Raw genomic sequence first — 12,535 nt, 5'->3', positions numbered from 1 at the left:
AGGTGAGTCCTAACATATTTCATTTTCTTTTAGCTCCTAGTTGTGTTAACAAATGATTTACAGATCTCTTTAACTATGAACTGCTCTACAGATGCTTTCTGATAAGTTTCAAGATGCCACGTCTCACCTGTAAAAGCATGCCCCCAATGTTGCTCTAATGGAAGAAATTAAATGTTTTGAAGATTTGTGGAGAAAGAAAACTGTTGCTCCTCAGGGGTTGCTGTAGAAAGACCAATTATGGGAAGGCGATCATTTTTAGACTTCTGGGCTCTCTTTTCATTTAAAAGTAAAGCAAAAGACATTGTGAATGCACATTGTGAAGGCGACTGCTTACCATAATTAAAATGTAGCACTTCCATCAATCCTGGCAGTAAACACCCACTGGTTCCTACACACACGTTTAACCAGCATGGGAACCTCTTCATAAACATCTTCTCCAGAAATCCTTTTAGAGCTCAGTGTGAACCAAGCCAGTCTCTAACTACCCTGAGAGAGTTCTGGAAGGTTGAAAGAAAAGGTGCTACTCTGCAGAGTGTGCCTCTCTCTGTAATAGAAGTAGGTACTATAAACGTTGTGATGTTTGTTTAGCTGTTCTCTGTCACCTCTTTACCATAAGGGAAGCTGTAGTTGGATTTGTGAAACTATGACCAGGAACGAGCTTATCAAGTTGATTTCAAAAATGAGGTAATAAAGCTGATCTTGAGAATCAACTTAGTGCCTTTAACCCTAAAAAATCCATTGTTTTGAGCACTAATTGCTTAGATGATCAGAAACAAAAATAGTTTCCCCTCACAGCTGCTTAGGGATCTTTCTGAGCAGAAAGACATTCACACCAGGAAAGAGAGAAGTTTTACGTTCATTTTCCCGTGACAGCTGCCGGGCTGCAAACTTCTGACAATTCAGAGTCCTGGCAGCATCTCAACACACTCTCTCCTGTCCCCACCCCCTCGCTTTCTTTGACCTGAATCTCTTGCTATTTGAGAAGGGTAGAGGAAGAGCTGCTCTGTAGCCATGGACTTCGTTCCCCTAAATTGGCTCCATAAAACGTCCATCGTTTTCTTAGAAGAAAAGGTTGAGCTGGTACTGCGGCTCCCTTGGCTAATCCTCCGCCTGCGGCGCAGGCACCTCAGTTGGGGTGCCAGATTCTGTCCCGGTTGCTCCTCTTCCAGTCCAGCTCTCTACTGTGGCCCTGCACCTGCATGGGAGACCAGGAGGAAGCACCTGGCTCCTGGCTTCGGATTGGCGCAGTGCGCCAGCCGTAGCAGCCATTTGGGGGGTGAACCAATGGAAGGCAGACTTTTCTGTCTCTCTCTCTCACTGTCTAACTCTGCCTGTCAAAAAATAAATAAAATAAAAAGTAAATTAAAGAAGAAAAGGTTGAGATATTGTTGCCTCTTGGTATTAACTAAGAGATCATTTAATTATTGATTATTGTTAATCGGGACGTCATCACCTTAAGGAAACATCTAAAGCACATTAGGTGCTGTGCAAGGGAAAAGAGTGGCTGAAACAGTCACAATGTCATCGTCATCCTTGGTGTCTGGGTCAGCCGGAAACAGTCAAATTCAATACCACTGGAAAACTTAGCAAAATGAAAACTCTGACCTGCGGCAGGTTGTAAATTAAAGCAGCATACTAGCTTATCCTTTCTAGAAGAGACTATTTCATGAAAAGCTGTGAAAAACAAATTTTTGTGACCCATATTTTATTTTAAAACCATATCTCGTTTTTGCATATTGCCTTTGTAGAGAATAGATTTCTTTCCTCACCCTTCTCTAGGTTTATGGCTGAGACGGTTATAACAAAGGCCAGATTAACCAGAAAAGAGCATAACCAGTTATTTAATGAAAGTTTTAAGTGGCACGGGAGCCTTCAGAAATGAAGACCTACAGAAACAGGGAAAACTCTTTTGATGGACAGCCGGGCAGCGTGTGACCGTGTGACCGTGCAGAGGGAGGTATGAGCTAATAGTCATGCACTGAGGGCACTTAGCAAGACCTGTTTGTTTGGATTCTTCCCTGAGACATTCTTGTCTTCCAAGCACACAAGGACCCCTCTGGAATTTCACGGGAAAGTCCTGCTTCAGGGGAGAAGTGGCCAGGGCAAGGCGAAGGTGAACTTCCGGCTTCCATTGTTTGTCCAGATACCAAGGAACCCTATTTTGGCAGAGCCTGTTCTGATCCCTGTCGCTTTACACTTCTGACAGCATCTGGCTCTATGCTGTCGCAGGCAAAACTCTCAGCGATCCTGGGAGTTATGGGAAACTGAGGCTGTAAGTGACGTGTCCAGGTATACAAAAAGTAATATTGCAATGGCTCCAGACAAAGTATACGGATCTCCTCAACTTGGGGGAAATAGGAGGGTGCTTCAGAAAGTTCATAGAAAAGATAATTTTGTTGCAAAGAAATTTGGAAATGATGCACTGTTTTTCCATAATATGGATTTTTCTTGAACTTCTTAAAGACCTCATGTACCTACCTCCTTAAAAAACAAACAATTTATTCATTTATTTGAAAGAGAGGAGGAAAAGACAGAGAAATCTTCCACCTGCTGGTTCACCTCCAAGATGGTCAGTATGTCCAGCGCCGGGCCAGGCTAAAGCCAGGAGCCAGGAGCTTCATCCAGGTCTCCCATGTGAATGCAGGGGCCCAAGCACCTGGGCTATGTTTCAAGTCTTTCCCAGGCACTTAAGCATGGAGCTGGATCTGAAGTGCAGCAGCCAGGACTCGAATTGGTGCCTGTATGGGAAGTTGGCACTGTAGACAGCGGCTTAACCTGCTGTGCCAAGTGCAGGCCCCACCTACCTCATTTTGACATAAATAAATCATTTGAAATAAAGTCGTAGAGGCTGGCGTTGTGGTGCAGTAGGTTAAGTTGTGGCCTGTGATGGCAGCATCCTTTATGCATGTTGGTTCAAGACCAGGTCGCTCTGTTTCCGATCCAGCTCCCTGCTAATGCACCTGGGAAAGCAGCAGCAGATGGCCCAAGGGCTTGGCCCCTGCACCCACATGGGAGACCTGGACGGAGTTCAGGCTCCTGGTTTCAGCCTACCCACTCCCAGCCCCAGTTTTACAGCCATCTGGGGAGTGAACCAGTAGATGGAAGTTCTCTGTGTGTCTCCTGCTGTCTCTGTGTAACTCTGCCGTTCCAGTCTTTCAAATAAATAAATACATCTTTTTAAAGACCCACTGTTAATTTTCAGTATAAATAATTTCATGTTGGTTTTAATTTAGGGTGCATCTGTATAGATCATGTTCTTGTATGCTTTTTTGTCTTTTAAGAGAAGGACATAGCTGAGTAAATGTATATGTTCATGTTGTTAGTTATGTCTGCTTATATCATTATATATTTTATTCTCTAAACAGAACATGACGCCTTGCCTTAAAAAGATTAATTTCCATCATGATGAATATTTACCTTTAAAAAATTCTACCTACTTTAAAATTTCTTCAAAATCTTAGAATACAGTTGCCAATTTACCCTTAATCCACCAACTGCCTAAGCAGTTTAATCTGCATTGTTTGTAGTTGGAAATTGGCCTTCAAATTAGAGACACCATTGACTGTGACAAAGAGCAGGTTGAATACCAGGAGTCAGATCTTCTATATTTGTATTCCTCAGGAAGGAGTCCACGTTTTACAAATCCAGTGTTACTTTTCTCCCTGTTACCAGCAGTTACGTTGGGAATCATTAAACGGGTTTCAGTTCATCATCTGAACACTGAAGTAGAAGCTTCATTTCAACAGTTACGTCAGTGGCAGCCTTTTCACTTAGTGGGTTAGAGACCTGGTTCAAGTCCCAGCTCTCCTGATGCAGTTTCCTGCTGATGCCCACCCTGGAAGCAGCAGGTGATGACTCAAGTGTGTGGGTCCCCTGTCACCCAGGTGAGGAAGACCCAGGTTGGGTTGAGGCTCCCGGCTTTGACCTGGACCAGCCCACCAGCCCAGGCAGTTGCAGGCACCTGGGGAATGAACCAGAGGATGGGAACGGTTTCTCTCTCTCTCTCTCTCTCTTCCTCTCTCCCTCCCTCTCTTTCTTCCTTTGTCGCCCTGCTTTTCAAGTAATGTAAAAATAAATATAAAAACTACATCAGCAAATAAAGAATTAATACTTACAGAGTACTTGGAATGGCTCAGGTGAAGATTTTAGAGGAAAGAGAGCATGATTGTTTTTGGTGTTCAAATCCAAAACTGATCATTTCTCCTCTAGGGGTTTGACAAATGACAGTTTCATAATAACCACTGTGCAGCCCAACAGGAAACCAGCGCAAGGAAGGGACCCCGAGTCCAAATGATTAAATCCGTTTGCAATTTACAGCAAGTAACTTAGGCTTCCCTATATACAAACTAAAATAGTACAAATTACCTCTGCCTCGTCCTACATTGTAAAGAAACAAAAATAATCTGAGCTTAAAAGGAGCATAGTTTTGAAATATAAGGAATTCATATAAGTTGTTTTAAAAAGCGTTGAAACCCACAGCCACAACGTGAATGTTTAACTTGAGTTAAGCCATTTACTGCAACAATCATGATTATGTAACTCACTGATTAAGTAGCTGCTTAATACGCTATACCATTTCACTGAGTCCTGACAAGAATCTTAGACAGGTGACGAATATTTGCAGGACACTTGGTGTAAACATGGAGGTAGCCTCCTGCTGTTTCTGAATATTTACCCACTCCTAGAAGTAGAGCAGGGGTAATATCACAGGTAACAGTGGGCTAGAGTAACCCCAGTGGCAGACATTTTTCTTGGAATCCTAAAATTGCATGCTTTCAGGAGCACAGGCATTCAAGGGTCCACCTAACATCCGTGTGTGACCATTAGCGTTTTCTCATTCTAGATGATCCATGACTTTCACATTCATATACGTAGTTTTCTAAAAGTTTAAAATTTTGATCATAGATACCCCTAAACTACTTTTTAAAAAGATAGTAAATTTGGTTTCTTACACATCAGCTGGCTGGCCACAGCCTCCATGGAGAGGTGGAGAGGCTTGTGTTTTATTGGGGATGCAGCACTCTCCCCTCTCCATATACCCAGGGTAAGGACCCTGAGGACTGGACCCTCAAGATTAGACTTTGTTGGGGCCGGCGCCCTGGCTCACTTGGCTAATCCTCCGCCTGCGGTGTCAGCATCCCATATGGGCTCCAGGTTCTAGTCCCGGTTGTTCCTCTTCCAGTCCAGCTCTCTGCTGTGGCCTGGGAGGGCAGTGGAGGAGGGCCCAAGTCCTTGGGCCCTGCACCCGCATGGGAGACCAGGAGGAAGCACCTGGCTCCTGGTTTCGAATTGGCACAGCGCCGGCCATGGCGGCCATTTGGGGAGTGAACCAATGGAAGGAAGATGTTTCTCTCTGTCTCTCTCTCTCACTTTTTGTAACTCTACCTGTCAAAAAAAATTTTTGAAAAAGATTAGACTTTGTGTTCTCTCAGCATGCCCTGCCCATCTCCCACATCAACAGGCCCCCTGCAGCCCTGCCTCCCTGGAGGCCTGGGAGTCTGGCATGGGGTGCCTAGGGCCAACTTAGGCAGGAGCCTCAGCCAGGCATGGAGCTGAGTCTGCAAGGCCCTTCCCCATGTGAGGTCCAGGTTCCAGGCATTGTGTCAGCACCCTGAGCCCTACAAAGAGGAGATACCTGGCTTACCTCCTCTTCTGCTGTTGGTAGGGTGATGGTTATAAGTCTGCAGCTGCTCCCCAGGAGCCCTTGAGGCCAGAAAACTGTTGGCCCACAATATTGTTTAGCTCCAGGAAGGAAGGACATGTGGACAAACACAATCTGGGAGGATTCAGACTTTGTAGCTGTCTGCCAACAACAGTCTCCACTTCTCCTCCCCTTAAAATAACTTGTGAAATAATCCTTACTCTTTTGAAGAAAAATTTTAAAATTTATTTATTTGAAAGTCAGAGTTACACAGAAAGAGGAAGAGACAGATCTTCCATCTCTGGTTCATTCCCCAAATGGCTACAATAACTGGGACTAGGCCAAACCAAACCCAGGAACCAGGAACTCCATCCAGATCTCCTACAGCGGGGCAAGTACCTCTTGCACCAGTTTCCTAGGCACATTAGCAGGGAGCTGGATGGGAAGAGCAGCTGGGACTTGAACTGTTGCCTGTGTGTGATGCTGGCCTCTCAGGGGGTGGCTGAGCCCTTGCAGCACAGCACCTGCCCCAGTCTTCTGAAATTTTGACTTTGAAACAGTTTGTTGGAAACGTATGTTCCATTTGTGTTGGAACCGGATTTCCTGTGTTGTTTTATTCTCAGTATCCTTCATGAGTCTCTGAAGCCTACAAGAGTTCATTGAGTGTTTCCCAACTCAGATTTCTAAAATAATGTTACAAAACAGAATGCGAATTTTTGGTTAAATTAGGGAACTAGAGGGGTGGGTGTTTGGCTCAGTGGTTAAGACGCCCACACCCCATCAAAGAGTGCTTGGGTTCATTTCCCCACTCTGCTTCTGATCCAGCTTCCTGCTAATGTACACCCTTGGATTGAGCAGATAATGGCTCAAGGGCTTGGGTCCCTGTCACTTACTGGAAGATCCAGATCGAACTCCAGGCTCATGGCTTCTTCCTGGCCCAGCTCTGGTTGGAGGATAGAAGATCTATTTGCCTATATCTGTCTCTCTTTCAAAAAAGAATTGTTTTTTAATGCGGGAACTAGAAATTACCTCGGTTATGGAGATCTGTTTCTAAGTTTTTATTAATTTCAGAAGCAGAGACACAGAAAGAGCTCCTAGCCATTGGTTCACTCTCCAAATGTGTATAACAGCCAGGGTTGATGCCAGGACCATGGAATTCAATTTGGGCTCCCTCTGGAGTGCCAGGGACCCAATTACTTGAGCCATCACTGCTGTTTCAGAGAATCTTCATTGGCAGGAAGCTGGAATCAAACCCATACACTCCAGGGTAGGGCATGGGCATCGTAACTGTTAGGCTGAATACCCACTCTTGGTTTTGGAGGTCTTAGTTTTGATTAGCCTTGGGGTGCAGGTGGGGAGTGAGGCAGTGAGATTACAAAACCAAGGAAAAAGGTGAGAGGATCAAGGAGGTAGAAGGGGGGACACAATGCCTTGCCCCCCCAGATACCCAAAGAGGAGCATTTTAACGGCTCTGAGAGTCCTGCCGGTCAGCAGGTTGCCTCCTACTGCTGTTCTTGTGAGACCACCCAACCAAGGAGAAGCAGTGATTCCACAGCAGCCGTCACTTGTAGAATACAGGCGGCGTTGTTCTAATGCCCGTGTGTATTGCCACATACCGCAGCCTGGCGTGAAGCTGATCTGTGTTTTCTTCGACCACACTGACCCACCTTGTTTATACAAGCTCTCTTATCTAGCCCCGTGAGTCACAGTTATTTTTATTGCCTACACCTACTTAGTACAAGAAGCTTCTGATTTCCGGGGCTGGGAATAAGTTCTCTGGCTTGAGAAACTCAGTGTCCTGACCCCTAAACCAAATTCTTCAGCGCCGTAACAACCAAACAGGTTTGAATTTTTGTCAGTCCTCTCTCCCTTTCTCTTCACTCTCTTTTTTTAAATCAACTTTCATTTTGAAAATGTTGCAGAGAATGTTTTGATAACTTTTTTGAGCATTTGCCACATCTGAGGGTGGTGGTAAGAGCATTTAAAAACATTAATAAATACTTCTTTCATAGTAGCCTTAATCACTTAAATTTAATAATCCAGTCTTCCATTGTTATGCAGTGAGGTATTTCAATGTTTGTTTGATTGTAGGAAATCTGCACCGAACCAGCAGTGTTCCTGAGTATGTCTACAACCTGCACTTGGTGGAGAATGATTTTGTTGGTGGACGGTCCCCTGTTACCAAGACCTACGACATGCTCAAGGTGGGAGACCCCAAAAGGCAGGCTTTGTTGTCAGATTCCCAGGAAAATGTTTTCGAGGAACTGTGTTGTGGTATAATGTGTTACGCTTCTGACTATAATGCCAGAATGCCTTGTGGGCACCAGTTCCAGTCCTGGCTGCTCCACCTGGCATGCAGCTGTCTCCTGATGCCCCTGGGAAAGTAGTGGAGGGTGGCCCAAGTGCCTGGGGCCCTGTCACCCACATGGGAGATTCCACTGGAGCTCCTGGCTTTCATCTGGCCCACACCTGGCCTTTGCCACCATTTTGGGAGTAAACCAGTGAGCCAGTGGATGGAAGATCCATCTCTCTCTCCTTTCCTCTTTGCTTGGACCCTTATGGGAGACAGAAAAAGCTCCTGGCTCTTGGCTTTGAGCAGGTTCAGCCCCAGCCATTGTTGCCATTTTGGAGAATAAACCAGTGGATGGGAGCTCCCCCCACCCTATCTCACTGTGCTTTTCAAATAAATAAAAATATTGAAGAAAAAAATGTTTTCAAACTTTGCTACATTTTTTTAAAAAATGTTTTCCGTTCTTACATATTACCATTTCCTAAAGGACTGTTGGGAACACTAATTTTGTGTGGACACCTTGGAAAAGTGAGGATTTTAAAGTGCTTTATGGATTCTACCTGAAAGGCAGAGAGAATCTTTCATCTACTAGTTTTTCTCCAAAATGCGGGCAACAGCCAGGGTTGTGCCGGGCCAGGCCGGAGCCGGGACCTTGGACTCCATCTGGGTCTCGCTCGTGGGCGGCAGGGGCCGAACACTTGAGAAATGACCGCTGCAAACCAGGAAGCTGGCTCGCTAGTGGGCTAGTGGACCCTGGAACCGCGTGGGCTGCGGGTGGCCCAAGCTCCTAATCCAGAAGTGGTACTCAGGTTAGCCTAGGCCGGTCAGAGAAGGCTTGCCCCACCAAAGGGCCCCTGTAGGATTCAGAGAGGTGTGGGGGTAGCAGTGCGGGCGCCGTGCCTCGCCAGCGATGGCCATCGCGACACCTGCTCCTGTCCCCTGTTTGTCCTCAGGCCGGCACCACCGCCACTTTCGAGAGCCGCTGGAGAGGGACGGCGCAGTACAGCTCGCAGAAGTCGGTGGAGGAGCGCTCGCTGAGGCAGCCCCTGCGGCGCCTGGAGGTGTCCCCGGACAGCAGCCCCGAGCGCCTGTACTACGCGCCCAGCGACTCCCAGCCCGGCGTGCGCGGCCGGCCCGGCCAGGCCCCGTGGCCTCCGGAGAGCGTGCGCTCCGTGCCGCAGGGCGCGCCCCGCTACGCGCGCTCCGAGATCGTGGGCCTGAGCCACGCGGGCGGCCGGCGGCGCCACTACGACACCTACCACAGGCAGTACCAGTACGCGGCGCTGGACGGCCCGGCCCTGCTCACCTACCCGCGGCCCGCCACCAGCCACAGCACAGGCAACCTGCTGGAGAAGGAGAACTACCTGAGCTGGGCGCCGCGGCCCGTGCCGCTCGTGCGGCAGAGCAGGGCGGCCAGGGCCTCCTGGCACCAGAGCTCCTTCCAGAGCGCGCGCACGCTGAGGGAGGCCGGGCCCAGCGCCGCCCTGGACGCCAGCGGCCGCAGGACGCACCTGACGGCCGGCCAGGTGGCGGCCGGCGCCTTCCCCGACGGGCAGCTCGGGTGAGTCCCACGGGCGCGCGCTGGGGCGGGAGGAGGATTCTCAGCTCCCTGATGGGCAGGTGGGCCCGTGCGCGCCCAGGTGTGTGGCCCGCGGCCACAGGTTTGGCTGTGTGGGGCGAGGGGCACGCCGTCCCCCTGTCCACCTGTCCACCTGTCTGTGCGCAGTGCTGGCCCCCGTGTCCTACCCCGGGCTCCGAAGGTCCACGCTGATCCAGAGCGAACGCGGACTGGGACGGGAGACCTGGCCGTGCTGCCTGGGTAGCCGCCTCGTCCGGCTTTGGAAAGACTGTGGGCGCTCAGGAAGGCAGCGTGGCCTCTCGGCGTCTCCTTCCTCCCCTTGTGCTCGATACCTTTTCCTTTTCATTCCGGCCTCAGAGATGGTGCGGCTGTCTTCTGGCTAACACTGAATAACACAAAATAACTGAATTCCAAAGGCTGTTGCTTTGAAGTTCCTATTCTCTTGATGGCTTGACTGATTTTGTTCTTGGAACCCGACGGTTACGCAAGGTGCATGTTCGGGCACAAATTTTCGTAAACCGAGAGAGGAGTAGAGGAATGGATGGGTGATTAAATCAGTAACTTGGGAAACCGTGCTCTAGTACCATTAGGGTAAAATCTTACACGTGTTGTTTGGCTTTTGCTAGGTCGCTGTCTCCCGTAGTCCTCTGTTTTTGCTCTCTGCTCTCCTTGTCCTTTATGAATGGAGCTCTGTTTAGGTCTGGCTGCTATGGGATTCGCCCAGACACCAACTTTTCCCAGACGGTTACCTAGAAGTGCAGGTGCCCAGGTCACAGCATTGTGTGGGTGTCTGCATCCGAGCAAGCGAGCAAGCGTTTGCGGTTCCTCCTTTGTTTACTTTCTATTCAGTCTTTCAGCTTCTTTTGCATATCCCACCCATCTTAACAGTCTCAGGTCCCACTAACAGAAGAGTCTGTGACCCGCACTCTACAAATATTTAAGGTGAAAGCATGAAGAAAGGAAATGTAAACTCTGTACTTTTTGTCATCTAAGTTTTCTCGTTGCTAAAATTATAGAAAAATTGTTAACCATACTATTTTAGATCACTGTTTCCTTACATTTCAAAGAATGTAAGCAATACCTGGGGTCAAGAAATTGAAAATAAATGGCAGAAGAATCTCTTCCTGAGATTCCCGAATCAACTTTAGCTTCTTGATTTTTTTTTTCTAGGAACTAAAAATCATAGAAGTTAATTCTTTTTAGATTTTTCACTTTTATTTGAGAGAAAGCGAGCTCTGATGCCCACAGATTCACTCTCCAAATGCCTGCAACAGCCAGAGCTGGCTGAAGCCAGGCTCAAGCCAGGAGACCAAAACTCAGTTTAGGTCCCTCACATGGTGGCAGGGACCCGAGTACTTGAGCCATTACCCGCTGCCTCACGGGTGGCACATTTGCAGGAAGCTGGCTCGGAAGCAGAGGAGCCAGGACTCTGACCAAGCACGCCAGTATGGCCTATGGCATTCCAGCTGGTGTCTTAACTGCTACGCCAAATACCTACCCCAGAAATAAGTTGCTTTCTGTGATTTTTAAGAGGTTGCTTTCCATGAAAAGGAGAAGGAAGGAGCCAGAAGTATTTCCTGTAATGAGGAAAATCAGTGACCGAGGTGGTAGTTACGCCTGCCTCACTCCCTTTTTCTTTAGGGTATTCTTGGTTTATTTCAGTTTCCCAGGCTTTCCCTGAGATATCTGCGCTGAGACTTCACACTCTAGCCCTTGGCTCCTCATTATTTCGCTTATCAAATTCTGTGCGGCTACTTTTTTATGCCTGGTAAAATCCCCACATGTAATGGACTGTTCTTCCATATATGTGGAACATTCCAACAATCCATAAACCTAGATAGTGTTACAACATGTTGAACAGTGCATCTATCTTTCCAAAAGAAAAGTGACTGGTCAGATAGCTACTAATACAACTGAAAACTAAAACATTGGAATAAAAAGATACAGTCACCAACTATTCTAAATCAAATGATAAAAATAGTTTAAGAAATCACCAAGTAGACCAGGCGTTTTAACCTAGTGGTTAAGACACCACCTCTTTTATTGGAGTATCTGGGTTTGATACCCGACTCCTGCTACTGACTGTCTTCCTGCTGATGCGTACCCTGGCAGGCAGTATTGATGGCCCAAGTAATTGGATTCCTGCCACCCACCTGGGAGACCTGGAATGAGTTCCTATTTCCCAGGTTTGAACCAGTCCTGGCCACTGTAAGCACTTGGTGATGGAACCAGCAGATGGAGTTCCTTCTATTGCTGTCTCTCAAGTAACTTTAAAAAAAGAATATGTAAACTTAAAAAATTAAAAAATAAGTCACCAAGTAAAACTTCTAGATTGATGTCTCTGGAAATATGATTTCTGTTCCTCTTGGGGACTAGTGATTCAGCAAGTGACTGTTAGGATCTTCCAGTGTACCCAGTGCTGTAGTAAGCACCACAGAGATAAAAACCAAGTAGGCTACAAGAAGACCTAGAAGAAGATCAGAGAAAAAGGAAATAGGACATGTCGTCAGAGTGCAAGGCCGTGTTCTTCCTACTGACGTCTGCAGGAAGTCAGAGATTAGTTGAGAGGGGCAGGAGGGACAGGGTCTTCCGTAGGGTCGCTGGTCAAGTTGTGACTTGGGACAGTACAGAGCAGAAAACGGGCTGTGTTGAACTCCCTCCACACCCTCCTCATCACCAACTGCTTTAGTTCTTTGATTTCAGGTCTCTTTCAACTATATGCTTCTTTCCATTTCCATTTTTAACATCCCAGTGTAAAGCTTTGTGGCCTCAGCTAAGACCTGCCTCTGGTCCTGTGAATGCTTTCATCGCCCTTTCAGATCTCTGTGAGGAGGAGGGATTTGCATTCCTGAGCATCTGACCCACTTGCAGAGCTGTCATCTGACGTTTGCTTGGCCTTCCATTGGAACACAGCACAGCCACGTCCTCACACCAGGAGCCTCGCCCCTGCGGGGCTGTGCTCTTAGTTGACAGGAATGCTGATTATTGGGAGATTGTGCACATTCACTAATTCCTGTTTTTAATT

General features: G+C 47.5%; 1 protein-coding gene across 2 annotated transcripts in view; it reads left to right on the top strand.

Annotated features, from left to right (window-relative positions):
* Positions 1-12,535, top strand: part of PKP2 (plakophilin 2) — a 94,173-nt gene that overhangs the window by 8,338 nt on the left and 73,300 nt on the right. For both annotated transcript variants that reach the window (XM_062195059.1, XM_062195058.1), the window contains exons 2-3: positions 7,733-7,845; positions 8,885-9,492. In XM_062195059.1, coding sequence (XP_062051043.1) covers positions 7,733-7,845; positions 8,885-9,492 — 721 coding nt within the window. The remainder of the gene's footprint in view (positions 1-7,732; positions 7,846-8,884; positions 9,493-12,535) is intronic.

Source organism: Lepus europaeus, chromosome 6 (assembly GCF_033115175.1).
Source record: "Lepus europaeus isolate LE1 chromosome 6, mLepTim1.pri, whole genome shotgun sequence".
In the NCBI taxonomy this organism is placed as follows: Eukaryota; Metazoa; Chordata; class Mammalia; order Lagomorpha; family Leporidae; genus Lepus; species Lepus europaeus.
The sequence above is the reverse complement of the archived record's forward strand: the minus strand, read 5'-3'. Positions and strand labels throughout refer to the sequence as shown.